The sequence below is a fragment of the Pagrus major genome, chromosome 20, assembly GCF_040436345.1.
Source record: "Pagrus major chromosome 20, Pma_NU_1.0".
NCBI classification, from domain to species: Eukaryota; Metazoa; Chordata; class Actinopteri; order Spariformes; family Sparidae; genus Pagrus; species Pagrus major.
The window spans coordinates 23,872,915-23,890,305 of NC_133234.1; the positions used below are offsets into that span (position 1 = coordinate 23,872,915).

Sequence of the window (17,391 nt, forward strand, 5' to 3'; positions counted from 1 at the left end):
GAAGACATAACCTCTGGGTCTGTCACTGATGAAGATACCCACGTTATCTTTTTAAAATACAGGAATGTCAAATAAGACCAGACTCCATGTAAATTTTAGCTCATTTTGGCTCGACATGTATCTTCAGAGATGGGACTGTGTGCAGCAACAGATCGTACTAATGAATTGATTGTACACAGCTTGTCATTCACATAGAGCTGAAACAGTCAATTAATTGGCTAATTAAGCGAAGGAAACTTAATCAGCAGCTGTTTTGACAATCTATTAATCGTTTCAGTCACATTGCAAACAAAGATGCAACATTCAAATCAGGTTCTGGCTTCTTGGATATCAGGATATTCTGCTTTTTCTTTATTTTATGTAATTAGAAGTTGAATATTGCTGTTTTTTGGACAAAATGAACAATCTGAAGACAAACCTGTTGGTCTGGGAACTTTTAATGTGCATTTTTCACATTATATAGAAGAGGACAGCTAACCCAGCCTGTAAACCATCTAGAGACAGAAACTTAATCAGCATCTAGCAACAATATTTTATAGTATTTCACGTTTATGTTGATGTCGACTCTTTGGATTATGGACTGATGTTACTTGCAGGCATTTCTCACTATTTTCTGATGTTCTGTAAACCAACAATACAACAATTGATAGTGAAAACTATTTATATAATCCAAAACAAAAATAAATCAGTCAGTTCAGTGCCAGTGCTACAGGAAAGAACCAAACAATGAGACCTCCACCCGAACACAAGTACGTGCCCGGCTGAAAGCTGCACATTAAAAATTGATGTCAGAGCAGCACGATGGATCTGTGAATAACAATACACACACACACACACACACACACACTGACCCATATCCTGGACTTTGTGACATCGTTTTTTTCACCCATTGTTAAAGTCGTTGCACTCAGCAAATACTATTTTGATGCATTTAAAGTTGTTTCTATACAAACTTGTCAGCATTTTGTCTCAGACTTTTAGCTGCTCTGTCATTTATTTTTGATTTAACACAATATTCTGCTTTGGTTCGTCCGTTATAACAAATATATTGTCTGAAATATGTAATTCTAGTTGTTTGGCTGGATCGAGTAGCAGTATGAATCATGTAGCAGCAGCAGCAGTTCAGGTTAGGACACCAGTTTCACACTAAAGATAGCACATATACTGTATAAAGGGTGTAGCTGTCATGTTAATGATATAAGAAATCCAGCCACATACAGTAGCCCACTTTCTCCTCACCCTGCGTAGCTGTTAGTGTCTGCTGTGGCACTGCCGGGTCGACAATCCCCCAGTCTGTTTTATATTTAATGTGTATTTCATTATTCAGGCCTGCTTGTTTGCAGTTGTCGGCCCATCTCCATTGCAATTGAGACGGTGTGTGGGTATATACTCTGTGTGCGAGTGTAGTTTTTTTTTTCTCGCTCTCCTGTCGTCACAATGACACTGAGAACAGAATGAATTATTGCATTGCCGAAGGCGAGCTCAGGATAAGAATAACAGAGCGCCAGGAAAGAGGACGCGGCAGCAAGGACGGCCTGCGTCGTCTTCTTCTTTCACCTCTCTCCGTCCTCTAAGCTTCATGTGTTACTATGGCCACCTCTCTTCCTGTTTCTCCGTCTCTTTCTCCTTCTCCACCCTTAATTGTTCGTCCTCTTGCAGGTTGAAAGCTTTGCACTCCGATTGCAATGAGGAGAAAAACAAAACGACACTTTGCCTGTCCGCCGCTGGCCTTTTTCTATCCAGCATCAAACACCCTTTTTATGGTTGTGTTTTTGTGCTCGTGGCTATTTTGGAGAGACTGTATGTCGGGCTTTTTTATCTCTTGTTTGTTTGGCATTTAGCTGGTTTTCCACAAGGAGAGGTGCACTCTGTGGCTGCGGCCCAAATAAAAGGGTACTGAGCATTAAATCATTATATAAATAGATAAACCAGTGATCGTATTCTCTTTGGAGTCGCTTTTGTGTTTTGTTGTTGTTTCTAGGCTGTTTTTCTGTAGATGTATTTTTGTGGTACCAGCTCGCAGAACCCCTCAATTAAGTGGAAGTCTATGAAAACATAACTCCTTTCAGAGTTATCGCTCTTCACAACGAATATCACCAAATGGCCACTCAACAAAATGATTTGCATTAGTCACACTGCCTGCAGACATTACACTGAAAGTTAAATTAACTTCTGTATGAACCTGCGAGAGAGACTTAGACTTTAAATGTGGCGCTATGTGCTAATCTACAGCATGGAGAATTGGATCTGACACCGACTACAGTGCCGCCCTCGTGGGTTGTTTGTCTGAATGTCATTACCTTAATTTGAGCTTTCTATTTCTAATGCGAGTCACCTTGACATTTTAACGTGGTATATAATTTTGATAGACCCCGTTTTCATTTGAGATATCTGCTCGCTAACCATCAAGTTGTTAAAGGTCCTATATTCTGATCATTTACAGGTTCATACTTCTGTTTTAGATGTTTACATGCTATTTTCCACACTGCACCTATATTCACCCTCTTTCTGAACGCTCTGTTTCAGTGCCTGTCTCTTTAAGGCTCCACTCCAACAGAGCTCAGGCGGCTCTCATTGGTCAGCTCTCACAGGCCTGAGTAGGCCCCGCCCACTGTGTTCCTTTATAAGGAGGCCCATGGGACCTTATTTTGGAAAAAATATTCTATTGTCTATTGGGTTGCAAAGCATGTTTAGCAATTAGCATGATATCCAGCTAGCTCCAGCCCACTTTGCTCCAAAGCTCCTGTCGAACTCCCAGTCCGCACTGCTAGCTGCATGGCTAACTACGCTAATTAGCTAATGGCAATTACAGATTCAGTGTCTAAATACAGGCTGTGTGCATTAATCTGGGAGCTGAGTGTACTTGTTCAGTATCTATACCTGCTATGGGGCCTTTAAAGTGTCCTTCTCTTCTTTGTGTGAGGTAAACAAGATAAATAATTGTGACTGCTGGCGTCATATGTAATGGTTTCAGAGCTACTCATTGAATGGCAGCGACAGATCCTCCCTGTCTGGTGTTTTGTTCATTGGTTTCAGCATTTATGAGTTGTTGACTTCGAAGAAAACATTTCTAAATTCCCTGAATATCCTTGAATGATCTTCTAAGAATTAGTTCACCGTCAGTGGAGCCGGCAAAGACGAGATTAGGGTGTGGTAGAAACTTCTCCTTCCACATTTCTGGTTTTGTTGTGAAGCTTACAAATCCCCACAGCACAGAGAGCCCCCTAAGCAGCAGGAATAAGGATCAAATTTAGCAGTATTCCTCTTTAAGCCGCTGTATGGTAATGGCTCAGTGTGTCATTCACCGAGGCAGTAATTTGAAAGGCAGTAAATATCCTCCCCCATAATGAACGAGCAGCGACTGCAGCAGGAGCTGTTTTTCCCCGAGCCTCCCCGTGTGAATTTATCAGGATCCCAACCTTTTCTCATTAAACACTCCTCGTCGATGCTGAGAGAGGCATCTGCAACCTTAGCGGGAGTCGCAGACGCCCCTCCTCTCAGCGCAGACAGCCAGAGGTCAGAGGGAACGGGAGGTGATGCTTCTTGTGCAGCAGAGCGAGATTTGTAGATTAACTAAAAACAAAGCAAACAGACACAAACGGGTTTTCCTCCACCGCGGATGCAGCGTGACTGTCCGGCATCGTGTCCACAGAGCAAATGAAAAATGTTTGTAACCAGTCCTGAAATGACTAATGGGGCAATTCATTAATCAGAGAGAAAAGTAATGAACAACTGGCTGTTACAGTAGCGTAGCCCCATCACACTTAGTGACTGATGCTAAGCCTGTCATGCTAATTCTGTTCCTGCAGGGAACATATGCAGTTCGCTGTGATAATGGTGGCAGATGAACCGCTTGAAGTTCTTTATTTTTCGTTATTTCTGAAGCAATATGGGTCATCGGTTTCAGACAGCGACAGACAGAAGCAGGCCTCTCATCTCTAACTGGCAGCTGTCCATTTTGCCAGCTGAAATGACAACTGTCACTGGCAGATTGTATCAGCTGTAGCTAGCTGGCTATTTATGCTAACATTGACCATGAGTGGGTTGAAAACGGTCTCTCTGGCTGACTTTTTAATGTTTGATTTGACTGGGAGTGTTTTGTTAGGGACCTTAAATATGCACTTTATTGCTACGTACATGTTATTGCGCCAGAAAGAGGCTAAAGCTACACGTCCCAGGCAAAAAGTCAGCATGTTCACCAGTTAATGATCCATGTAGACGACATGGAAATAATGAAACGGAGAGAGGCTTAGTGGACTTTTCATTTGCAGGGCTAACGCTACAAGAACAAAAAGCTTTTAGGATGTTTGGCTAAGCTAACCACTGACTGTAGTTGTTGGTATTGAAAGAGCTGCTAACGTTAGCCTAAAATGTGATAGCATCTTGGATCAGATTAACACACTTTTAAACCCATTTCTCCAACATTTTCTCTGTATTTTTAGTTCAGGAAAGGCTAGACAAAAAGACAACAACCTCTAACATCTTTAACTGCTGAGTCACTCTTAATACAACCGCCATCTCACAGCTTCAGCATATGGACGAAGTCAAAGCTTGACATTTGGAAATCGATCAAGCGTAGTGAATGGATAACTAATAACTGAGATTTTGTTTAAGTCATTTATGAAGAAAAAGGCAAAAAAAAGCTTCTCAGCTGTGAGGATTTGCTGCTTTTTCTGCTGTATTTCATTATGAATTGAATATATTTGGGTCCCATCTGAATTTCTTTGTATTTCCTGACATTTTATAGACTTAAATATTTGCCAGATTGACTTAATGAATGAATGTTCAAAGAAAGGCTGAAAATGATGGAGCTTTTCATTTTAGTGCCGGAGAGACAAAGTAAGAGTGAAGGAGTGAGGCGGTACAGGTGGGCCGTCTCCCCCTGCGTGAGATTGTCAGGGATTAAAAATGTATAGAAATAAAAGCACCACTCCTCAGAGGAACGCCTGGAGGCAGACCAGGAGCCACGCCGGCTCTTTTATTTCTCTGCTCGTCCTCTTTTCTTTTCTCCGTGAGTCTCAAGGCAACCGGAGCAAAAAGCCCTCTAACACTTCCATTTCCGTTTGGTTATTTTTGCCTCGTGCTTTTTCACTTCTCTCCGCTCTGTGATGTAACCCCAGTGGTGTGTCAGACTGAAGGTAGGAGATGCTTGATGCAGGCCTCCCTTTTTCTTTTCTTTTTTTTTTTCTTTCTCTTCAATCCAGACTCTTCTTCACTGGCCTTTATTTGTATTTTATTTGTAAACGAAGCCCACCCACTCAGCGCTGCGACACAGCTTTTCTCAGCGTCGGATGGCGGTGTAGGAGTCAGGGCATATCACTCTTCTCTCTCTCGCTCTGTTACACGCACACACATTCTCTACTTCTCCCTACTTCCTCCATCATAACACCTCCATCCGTCCAGGACACTGCTGAGTCGTGGTGCTGTCAGCCAGAGCCTGACGCACTCAGCCGCTCACATATGCGTCACCTCTCTGGCCCAGCGCCGCCACCGTGCTGTTCGCTGTCCTCCACATATACCTCGTTGGCCAGGGTCGTAGGCTCTGGGCTTTTCTGGAGGGTGGGAGGGGATGAAGAGTTATTTAAAGCCAAGGAAACACTCACTTTTTTATGATGGAGAGGATCACAGGTCACGCCTGGGGCAAGTACACCATCATACACGTTGATGTTGAGTCATTTGAAAACACTAGAGATGCTTTTAAAGCCCGACCAGCGCTGTGTTTTCATCAAGTCAGTTAAGAAAATCTCAAAATGATATATTGGTTGATATTCCTCTTTGTTTTTCACATATAAGAAACACTTAAAGGTGCAATATGTAAGAATTGACCACACACTCCAAACAAATAGGGGGCAACACATCACCAGATAAACCGCTAACTGCTGCTAACTGTAGCTACTGCTAGCCTGTGAGTTCAGTTAGCTGTTCACTGGGAGCTCAGAGCTCCGGGGAGTTTTGGTTTTGTTTACTATCTGACTATCACCTCTTCAAGTACAAAGTGGTTAAGGGCTAGCAGGTTAGCATGCTAACTTCTATGGATAACTCTGCAACACAGCACATACGTATCTTTGACAGAGCGTCAAAACTGTTATTTCTTCACATTCTGATGACAATTTTTGTTAATTTTTGAATGTTTTAAACTAAAATTCCTACATAGTGCACCTTTAATGTACCAACAAACAAATATTGTCGTAATGGATCTTTTAATTTTGTCTCTTTTGCTTTTTCTTTAGCATTTTTGATACTCATCAACATGCTTTACCTCTAATTTGGGCAAAATACCTTGAATCATAAACAAGAGTATTTAACATCCAATATAATAGCACTATATATATATAATGCAGAGGAATCCTTGTTGTATCCACGGCTCATTCGTTCTTTCTGCATATTGCTCTACATGCCGAGAGCAAACTTTAAATCAGCGGCATCTTCCAATTTGCCATCTAACGGCGGATGCAATAAAAGAAGAAATATTCCTGCATCCCAGTCGTGCCCAGAGCACTACAGGGGTACCTCTATTTGTCCTGTTGTTACATAACTGTAGATGATCCGGTGGCTACGACAAATCCCACAGCAAGTCTTTTTTTAGCTCGTACTACTGCTGCTGCTGTTCCCTTTTATTACCTCACCTGTGTGTTCCCAGCTACAATATGACCCTTATTGCACAACATATTCCAGTTATTTTGGACGAGAGTTTGACTGATGGGATTAGGTTGGCTCTTTTCAATGTTTTTATACTAAAATTATGAGCAGCTAATATTGTAGGTCGCATTTTAATGTAACTTCACTGCTAAAAAGAAGTCCATCAAAGTTAAGTTACCTTAAACGTATCAGCAAACTTTGCGTCCATCAGGCTGGTTTAATAAATTGATTTCTTCAAAACAACGAGATAATTGAATAAATGAGAATGCAAGAAATGTAATCGTAGCCCATCAGCGGGTAAATATTAGTCAGTATCAGTCTTCATCTTTCAGTACAGAAGAGAGCAATTAAATACTTTTTGAAGCTTTATATCTCAAAAGATTTTGTTTATTATTTCAACTTATAATGAAGCTCACACTGCTTTGACCGTGCTTTCTCACATTTAATCAAATTGTTCAAAGGAAACACAAACTTTTTAATTTATTTGGAGTTACCATTATCAAAATACAGACCGTTAAAATATTATATAAAACGGGACAAAAGCTACTTAAACAGATTTTTGGGTGAGCAGCAACAATACAGCATTTATATATTAGCACCTTTTAAGTTGATTTACTTGACTGACTATTCTAAGTCCAATTTTCACTCTCTTGGGTCCGTTTTTGTCTCTACCAACGATATATGTGCGGCATTAGCTACTAATTGTCCCTCTAATCCTCACCAGCTAGTTGCTAACTTTGTTTTTCTGCTGTTTTATCACCTAACAGTGCTTGATGTTGACACGAAGTCCAAAGACTCTATCAATAAAATCCTGCTTTCATGTTTTTCACCTTGTTTGTCGTGTGTTTTTCTCATTTTAAAGTAACCGGTCCTTGATTTACTTGCTATACTGAGCAAATGGTCCAGAATCCTGATAAATAGACTCGAGCATAAAGTCTTGAAATGTATAATTAATCTGTCCAAACGCCTGGAGTTTGTAGCGTGCTTTAAATTCAGTTTGTGCTGTGTTTAATTGGACTATTCAGATGGCAGTAGGCTTTAGAAACGTTCAGAAGTGTCTGCTACCCACACATTACATCACTTTCTTTGCTCTCACGTTGGCTGGCTGTGGCTTTTTTCTTGCTTGTAAAAAGAGTAGGACACACACATTAAATCAAAGCTGATATGTGCATTGTCCCTAAATGCAGTTAACAGCTTGTGAAACTGCTGGCCCGCCTGGCGTCCTCTCCCTCTTCTCAGTCTCCTTTTTCTACTGTTCGGCTCAGCACACCTGCTTTATACCGTCCCCGCGGACTCACAACATCACAGGTCCGTAACAGTATCTTCCCTCTGCTGGGAGACCTCATAACTGGTGCAGTTTGTCCTCCCTCAAAGTGATATTGCTAAAGAGTTGACAGGATCGTCTTCTGGCCGGTCACTGCAGGTGAAACAGCCGGTGACAAACAGTTCGGCGAGCCTCAACAGTGAAACACAACACAGACTGAGTAGTTTTTCATTTATCGGATGCTTCTTTAATTTTGCTCATGCACGTGTGTCTAAACAGATGTTAGCTACACGGCTAACATGGAGGTACACGCGTGCTTACAGGAAATCATGGTCCTGTTATCCTTCATGTGCAACGTGACCATGATTATTTCCATTATTCATGACTCTGACTGTAGGTTATATTCTCCATTAATCATTTTGTCCCAAAATTACATTTTCAAACGTCTTGTTTTGTCCGACCAGCAGTCTGAAACCCCCCAAATCTTCAGTATACGATGACACATGACTAAGAAAAGCAGCAAATCTTCACATTTGAGAAGTTGGAAACACAGAAAGTCTGTAAAAAGATTCATCAATTATCAAAATAGTTGCTGATTTAATCATTAACCGTCGATAAATTAATCTGTTGCAACTCTTTTTCTTGAATAGTTGTAGCCTACGTTGAGTAATCATTTTTTGTTGATATAGAGAAGAACCTATTTGAAACCTTTGAAAGTTTTCAGGGTCTCTAATACAACTCTGATTTAAAAGAAGAGAAAAAGTGTCGAGTGCCCTTCAAACAAAATGTGATGAAGGTGCTCCATGGAAGGTAACACAGAAGTTTGAAAAAGACAAAAAATTCAAGGCACTCTTCTGACAAAAAGCCTTTATTAAGACGGCTAAATCACACTGAACGTTTTTGAAACATCGACTTTGGGTTTTAAAAAGGAGCCGAGGAGCAAATATCTTGTCTTTGCACTGTATTCAGTTGAATGTAGGTCAGGAAGGACGTGACATGATTACATTTTACTTAGGTTTTACACAAAGTCCGAACCTTTCTGTCACCGAGGTTGTAGAAAAGTAACCGTATCTTTTTTGGTTTTCTATTTATCTGTGATTTTGCACTCTGCTGTGTTTCCATCTTCACGTTCACCTTTCGTGATATGTCAAAATAAACGTCTGAAAAGTTGGTTCTGGATCAAAGTTGGGTCCCGAAATGTCATGGTAAGTCGGGGGTATCCATTACCAAGAAAAGTATTTGAAATCTCTTTGAAAATCCCACACATTACCTCAATATTAGTTAATAACAACAACAATATTCAGCTATTTTCCAACAAGCAGTAAATAAATAGCTGGTAATGTCTTAAATGCATCTCCAGGAAACTGGTTTCTGCTTACCTCCTGCTGATTATGCTATTTTAACTTCCAGCTGTCTAACTTCCCCTTGCTTCAGCTTACCGACGTGCAGAAGTCGGACAGAAACTAGTTGGAAATTAAAAAGTCGTGATCAGCAGAAGTTTCCTGAAAATGTGTTAAAGTAATTACCTATTTCAGACCTGCTTATTGGAAACTATCAGAATTTTATTATAAAGTCATGAAGTTATTTCTGTGGGAATTTGGGGGCAAGAGCTTTTAAAAATGCTACGTGGTAATTAGCACCCACTTACCATTAAACCAGCAGACCTGTAAAGTGAAGCGTTACTGTAAGTTCCCACGAAGAAGTAAAACAATGCAGCTAATCTGTTCCAGACTGAAGTGAAACCTTCTCTTTGACTCTGTTACTGGTTTTTTTTTTGTTGACACCAGAATCCCCCTGCAAAGAATATTTTTGGTCTCGGTACATCATCCCTGCCGCTGCTGTGTATACGAGTGTGTACGTATAAACAGTAAATGTGTGCGCTGCGGTTTGAATGGAAGCAGTTCCCTATTGTTTTACATTGGCGGGATGTCAGAACCATCCACTTCCTGTGGTAGACCAGTGGCTGGCTCAGTGCAGCGGTGGAGAGAAAACACTCGACAGGCTTTCTCACAGAAGAAGTGTGTGTGTGTGTGTGTGTGTGTGTGTGTGTGTGTGTGTGTGTGTGTGTCACTGTGTATCCTTCGGAGTACACATGCATTTTTAGGTTAGCTCACACTGAGGCCGATCGCTAATGAAGATGTTGGCCAGCTTTACAGCCGAGCAGATGTCTGTGCTCTCATATGGCGCCGTGCAGCTAACTGTGGTGTTGTGATTCATTAAGATGATCCACTTTGTTGTGAATATGATTTAAATCCAGCTTAAGTGAATGTCAAAGCAGAGGAGCCGGGGAGCGGAGAGACCAAACTCAAAGACACAGCTGCTTACCTGTGTCTGTTAGCGTCCAAACGGTTCAATGATTCATTGTTTAGTCGATCGAGTACAGGTGGTGTGGTGATTCTGGTGCTGTCAGTATGTTTCTCGACAAAATCTTAACCTTCACAACTCAGTGGGGCTCGCGGGCCACAAGGTTTAGTTTTGCCTGCCAGATGTTTCTAATGAAGAAAAATGGTAAAATAATTAATTACATTTAAAATAATGTTGGACTCAAGGATAAACTGACACCACATCTCAAGAACGCATCGAGGGAATTTCTTCAAACTTGGGACGAACGTCCATTATGACTCTAAGATGAACTGATTAGAGTATTTGTGGTCAAAGGTCGACATCATTGTGACCTCACAAAACACATTCTTGGCCATAGCTCAAGAATTTAAACGGCTGTACGATCATACGGTCTGACAGGATGAAATGATGACGTCGTGACATTTGATATCCAAAAGGTCAGAGGTTAAATGCACTGTGACATCATGATGTTCTCTGGAGCAGTAATTCTAGTCTTTGTACAAACAGGAGAACAACTTTTTTAGACTCGAGGTTGTAATTAAAAGAGTCATTAGTTGGATCCTTGATGCGTCGATAAATGGCTGCAACTTTGTGATTCTCTGGATAAACATGTGAGTGTTGACTCCTCGACGTCCACTTGACTCGGTGGTTTTTAAATGCCCTGCTAAAAGGCGCAGGAGCAGTCATTTCACCTCCTCCTCTCTGGTGACATCAGAAGTAATTTGGCAGCCTCGCTGATTGTTGCTCTCTACAGGAATCAGCACTGATTCACTTCTTGGCATTTACCTTTTTCCACTTTCAAACTTTTTTTCTTTTTAACACTCTTTAAATCAATCTATCTCTATTCTGGTAAATTGGCCACGGTGCATCTGTTCACACACGACAACTCTATGTGATATATGGTACGCACATTTTTTATTTGTGTGTGTGTGTGTGTGTGTGTGGGCCAACATGTGCTGAATAAATGTCAGCATGTTTTATTATCGCAGCCCGCACATGATCCCTCTGTTTCTACATCAGATTTATGGGGAGTTGAGATAGTTTAACATTTAGCTGTCTCGAGGAAAAAACGTGTATAATAGCTTTCTAGTATAATACAAGGATGGTGTGCATTTAATTATAAATGTACCAAACGTATACAATTATTTATTATTCTGTCTGCGTGGATGTCATGCCTTCAAGGTATGAATCTTTGTGCCTGGTAGAGAAAATGCCATAAAACAAGATGAAGAATCTCTGGATCAACTCGTTGAAGGATTTCTTGGCTCCTCTGTTTCCAACCTGGAATGTTCCTGTGATGAATGGAGTGAATAATCAGCCGTGACATGAGGAGTAACAGGGAGAATACGGGTGTTTAATTAGGGTCTCTTCCTGGTGAGAAACTGAGGATTGACAACAAGTTGGCAACACAACATTAGGGCCCCGCGGAGGCAATCAGCAAAGGTAAGAAATAAGGAATTGAAGCGAACACTGAATCGCTGCGCCGTCGCTGAGTGAAGTCATTGAGCTGAAGGATGTAATTCTCTGGACTCCTAATATCCAGGATGTGTCTCGGTTACATGGCTCAGGTGCAATCTTTTCCTCTGTCCATTCAGGGTCCCGCAAGTAAAAGTAGACGAGCTTCGATTGTACTTTCTGGACGAGTCTATCGGTTCTTCCGTTGTGTAATGTGATCGATCGGCCGCAGAAAAAAAAACTCCATTTCAGATAGTTAATTGTCAGATGTGTACTCTCCTTGAGATTAGTTATGCTGAGTTGTTGGACTTCCAGTGTAAAGATCTGACATTATGTCAAAGATGTTAGAGATGTCTACTGACGTTAGCATGCCAACAAGCTAGCACTAGTCCGTCCTGTCTCCTAATATCACTTTGTACCGGCAAGAAGCAATAGCGTGATAGCCCAGATAGTTTCAGATGGAGGTGTAAAAGTGGTCAGTTTGCCACTTGGTCTAATAAGTTAACAAAATAAACTCACAAAATGTCAAGAAAGGAAACATTTTTACACCTATTTTCCTTATTAAACAGAAAAATACGACACACACAAAGTTTCTCTCTTCTGCCGAACTAAGACGAGCTTAATTGCCTTGTTAGGCTAACTCGTTGTAAAACACACCTCATTAATTTCCTTGACACAGTCACCTCTGGTTTGGTCAAAATAAATCCTCAACTCACAGAGAAAGATGTGAAAATATTCGAGCTCTACATAACGATTTCGCGCCTGCTGTGTCCTCTCCTCTCTGGTCAGAGCTGCTGTAAATCGCCTCCATACCTTCTTCAAAATTGCATCTGGTGGTCTCAGAGGCTGCGTTCAGTCTGGGAGGTGGCTGAGTCCAGTTGACCACGGTGACAACCACCATAATCCGAGGTCACGGCCTCCAGTCAGTTTACAGCTCAACAGCTAACTGTGCTAACAGCAGCTAGTTGCTACAGCTACCTTCAAGTTCTGGCCATTATCATTTGATATATTCAATAATATACAGCAAGGAAACTATTAAATATATATTTCAAAACATGAAGATTAAACATAATATGGAGATAATACTGTCAAGTCTTTATATCAGTGTAATATAATACTGTTGACACAAATAATGAAAATAAAGCTACATATTTGGAAAATACAGTATATTTCCGTTACATAACTAGTGATAACTTTGCTTTTTCTCTCTTAAACTCTATCTACAATCTATAGCGATCATCCTTCAGACAGCACCTGGGAAAGAAGTGTCATGTTGGATCAGAGGTCACATTGAACACTGTGAACACGAGCAGGTTCATCAAAGTCAGTCTGAGCGATAATGATAGCGGAGTCCTCTGCCATGCTCCATGGGATCACTATCAGATGTCACGCCGACTTCTCCCGTAATGACTCTTTGTCCAAGTGCGAAATTGGCTTGCTCCTTTGACATCCTAACACAGCACCGTGGCATTACAGCTCCAAAGACTTGCCAACAGAGTAAGTGCGCCATTATTCCTCCGGTTTAGGAGCCGGGTCTTTTACCTTCAGCTCCGATTTTACGGCCCAATAGGATGTGACTGTGAATCGGATACTGAGCTGCGTTCTGCTGTGTTCTCACGTTGTTGTTGTTGACACAAGTGGTTGACAGATGTTCTGTAAGGGACGGGAATGATGTCCAGCGTTTGTCTCTGCGGTCGGATGGAAAAAAACACGTCTGTCTTTTGTCAACCGAACGTCCTCCCCTTTCATGTTCCCTGCTTAATAGGCCATTGATCTGTGTGGCAGGACATTGTGCTGTGATCACTGGTAACAAGAGAGCAATCTGCACAGAAGAATAGAAGCGTTCTGTTTCGAATAAAAGAGGGACGAAGATGTTTCCCAAGCCTAAAAAGAAAAAAAATAGTGGAGAGAAAGGAAAAGGCTGTAAAAGAGGTAAAAACCCCGTCTGTGGCGTGTGGAATTTTTCCAGAAAACCTCAGTAACAAAGTAATTTAAATTGAAGGTTTAACGTACAATAGTTGTGCGGTGGGTGGGATGTGACTGAACCTAAATAAAAAGTTGTTTCATTTCCAGCAACGCCTGAAGCTCTTCTTTCTATTTTTTTTTTTTTTACACCAAAGCTACGTGCTATATCTGTGTCACAATTAGGAGTACGGATTTTAAAATGAAACAATACTGATAACACCACACATCTGAAGGGCCAAAGAGTTATGTGATCTACTGTAACTAATGCTACAGCTCATTGTCCTCCCTTCATTTAAATTATTAACGCTTCAGTTATGACATTTCGAGTTACTGAACTTGTCTGATGACGAGTGAGCTGCTCCGAACGTCACCTAAGGTGCTAATCAGATACGCTGCAGGAGCACGGCAAAGTGTGCAGAATCTATTACTTTATATCACTGAGCTTTTCCGCTCACAGCGTCACACTCCTCATATGTTCTCGCATGTGTGTGTGTTTCCACGGCTCGCTGTGCAAGGCATGCTCGTAGCTGGAGCGCAACGTCTTCAGAAAGCCCGTATTGATTTCCACAACATTGATTTTACTAGACGATGTGGCTCATCAGGTATGTGAGGTGAGAAGCCGTTTTCAGTGGGTTTGTTGATGATGAACGTGCAGGAGAAGGTGGTGTTAGGAGCAGGATCTATGGTTTTATTGTCATGGTTGTGTTGCTTAAACTTCTCAAAATCACTGTCAAATTACACAAAACTAATGATATCAAACACATAATTTACTTATAAAACGCTTTTCATGGTACTCAAAAGCCCTATACATAATTTAAAAGGAAAACAAAACACAAATATAAATGCTTTTGTTTTTGGTACAAGGTTTAAAACTTTCTTCAGGCACACAAAAAGATAATTTCTCTCAGATTTTGAGCACAAATTTCTTAAAATCTGGGTCAGTAAGCACGCCTCACTAACCTAGATGTAAACACCGTTTACGTATTTTACATTTTGTTGTTTCTAGAGCACAAAGAAGACGTTTATTTTATTGCAATGTTGAGAAATAGTTGGATAATTGTTGTGATTTCCTGTATATAATCACTCATGCGTGTTTGTGGTGATCCTGTGCGGCTTGAACAGGATTTTCTGTTGTTTACTTTCGTCGTTGGTACTGCCAAGCTGACTCAGCGTGTAAGCAGTCCCGTGTTGTCCATGCAAGAAAAAGGGCAAAAAACTAGAGTACAGACCAGGATAACACGAGGAACACAGGCGGCAGACATGGGTCAGACAGAGGAACGAGACGGGACCGGAAAACAGACGTGAAGGACGCAAACGAACCAAAGAAAGAGCGAGGGATGGTTGATGTGTTCAATGATCTGGGGATGACACTCAATGATAAACGATCTTTCTCCAGAAAAGTTACATTTTGTTGCTTTAATCGTCATCTTGATATGTCATATAAGGCAGAGGTATTGTCTTGGCAAAGGGAGAATCCATCCATTTGTGCTCAGAATCAGAAAGTAATAAACTTTTCGTGTGCACAGAAAGAGTCTTAGATCTTTTACATCAACCCATGAAAAGGAGTAAAAAAAAAAAGTTGCATTTCTATTTTTGAGTGTTACATTTGACATTGTTGGTACACCTTTTTAATCTGTCACATCCTCCTGACATGGTGGCTCAGGTCAAACTAAAAAAAACCTCTGTAATGGACTCTTCCCTCCACAATCAGTGTCAATCTCAGGCTGGCCCAGTTCTCACACAGTCATGCCCCATGGCTTATTCTATCTGTCCATCGACAAGCTTGATCTTTCCACCAGCGAGCCAATCTAGCCCGCTGCGTGGCTACTGGCACACAGTGTGTGAATCTGCGATGGGAGAGATAATACTTGAGTATTTGTTTGGGCTGATGGTGAGCTCTGTGATTGAAACACAATGCGGGGCCCGCCAAAATACACAATCCTTTTAGCGATAACAGGCCTTCTTGTCTTTTCTACTTAATGCAACAATCTTTGATCTGTCTACACGTGGAAAATCCGTTGGCTTAGGCACGTTTTTCATACATCTTCGTGGTTCAGATTTTATTAATAGCTCGCTTAATTCCAGCGGGATGTATTCATTCTGAGTATAAATCATTTGTTCCTCCTCTGCTGGCCTGTCGTGCTTTACAGTAGATCCATCCGCACTCGAACAGGATTATGAAACAATCCCCCGGTGACACTGACTGTGCTTCCCAGTGATGCCGCCCCCCTCCGCTCCCCTCTTCTCAGCTCCATCCACTGTGGCTAATTCTGCCTGCCTGCTCCCTTGGGCGTAATTGATCCTCATATCATTAACCGTATGTGGATCTATCCTGGGAAACGCCCACTCTTTTACTGCTAGTCCTCGCTCAGTGAACCGTAGAGCCCAGTGAGCTCTAACACAGGACTCGGTGCATGCAACAGTGGCTGCAATGTAAACTATTTTGTTATCAGGCCCTAAAGATAGAGGCTCACTGGCTGTTTAGTCTAAACATGGGGAGGAGGAAGAAGTGGAGCTCGGCGGCGAGGTCCCCCTTCACCACCATCAGAGGCCGCTTGGGTCCCAGGAGGAAGGGTGTGGAGGGTCTGTGTGTGAGCAGCCTGCTGGGGGTCCTCCGGTCCCACACCTGGCTGATCGGGGAGGAGGATGTGGCCGTGCTGCTGGCCCACTCCTCCCTGCCACGCTACCAGCATCATCGAGCTCACTCCCTGTCTTTCTCTCTCTGCTCCTCGTCTGCAGATGGTGGGAGCGAGGACTTGGCAGATCCCCGCTCGCCCAGTCTAGACCCTCACCTGAGCCACGTCGGCCAAGGTAAGCAAGCAAAAATATCTCTTAACTCATATTTCTTTTTCTGCTTCCGTTTCTCTTTGTCTGTTTGAGTTTGATGCTCTTGTTTTGGCTTGTTTTATCTAAAGCATCTGTCTGCTAACTACGTGCCTGTTGCTTTTGTGCCAGGCTGCATGTTTTTCATGTTATACTTGTGCCACGTGTTTGGCCCCGACTCCTCTTCCCTCAAGAGGCTTTACTTTTTGCCAGGCTGCTATTATAAATAAGAATGACTTCTTACTGACAGACCTGATAAATGCAATCTAGGTGCGTTTCTGCAAAATCACAGTTAAAGCTTTTAGTTGCTTTATGTTGCAACTCAATTTTCTATTTCTCTCTTGTCACAACACTGTCCTTATGCTCTTGTTAGGTTTAGGTACAAAGACCACTTGGTTATTAACGTCATGGTTGCCACAAACACAGCTGGAAATTATCCCAGTGTCTCCTTCAAAACACCTGGTTTTGTTGACAGAAACACGACCGGAGATGACAGTTTTGGTCACCATAGACACAGCTGGAAATCGTCCCAAATTCTCCTTAAAAATATCCAGTGGTGCCATGCTGACAAATGTTGAAACACTGTCATCCCTCATCAAATATATCCATCTTCCCACTTATAAATGCCGAAACGTAGACTCGAACTGCGGTCACCTCGTCCCAAAGTTGTTTCACAAAACACAAGAGGACGTCCTTAAATGTCCTGTTTTGTCCACAACCCAAAGATATTCAGTTTTCTGTCACAGAGGAGGAAAGAAACCAGAAAATATTCACATTTAAGAAGCCGGAATCAGAGAATTTTGACCTTTTTTTCCTTAAAATATTACTCAAAACAGATTGTTGATTGTTAGAACTGGTCTAATTTGTTAAATGTACATAAAAAGATTAATCGATTATCAAAG

General features: G+C 41.7%; 1 protein-coding gene across 1 annotated transcript in view; it reads left to right on the forward strand.

The window, feature by feature from the left end:
* The window catches only part of tanc2b (tetratricopeptide repeat, ankyrin repeat and coiled-coil containing 2b), a 141,254-nt gene that overhangs the window by 43,208 nt on the left and 80,655 nt on the right, over nt 1-17,391 (forward strand). Inside the window, exon 3 of the mRNA XM_073489737.1 lies at nt 16,406-16,477. Within this exon, the coding sequence (XP_073345838.1) occupies nt 16,406-16,477 (72 nt within the window). The remainder of the gene's footprint in view (nt 1-16,405; nt 16,478-17,391) is intronic.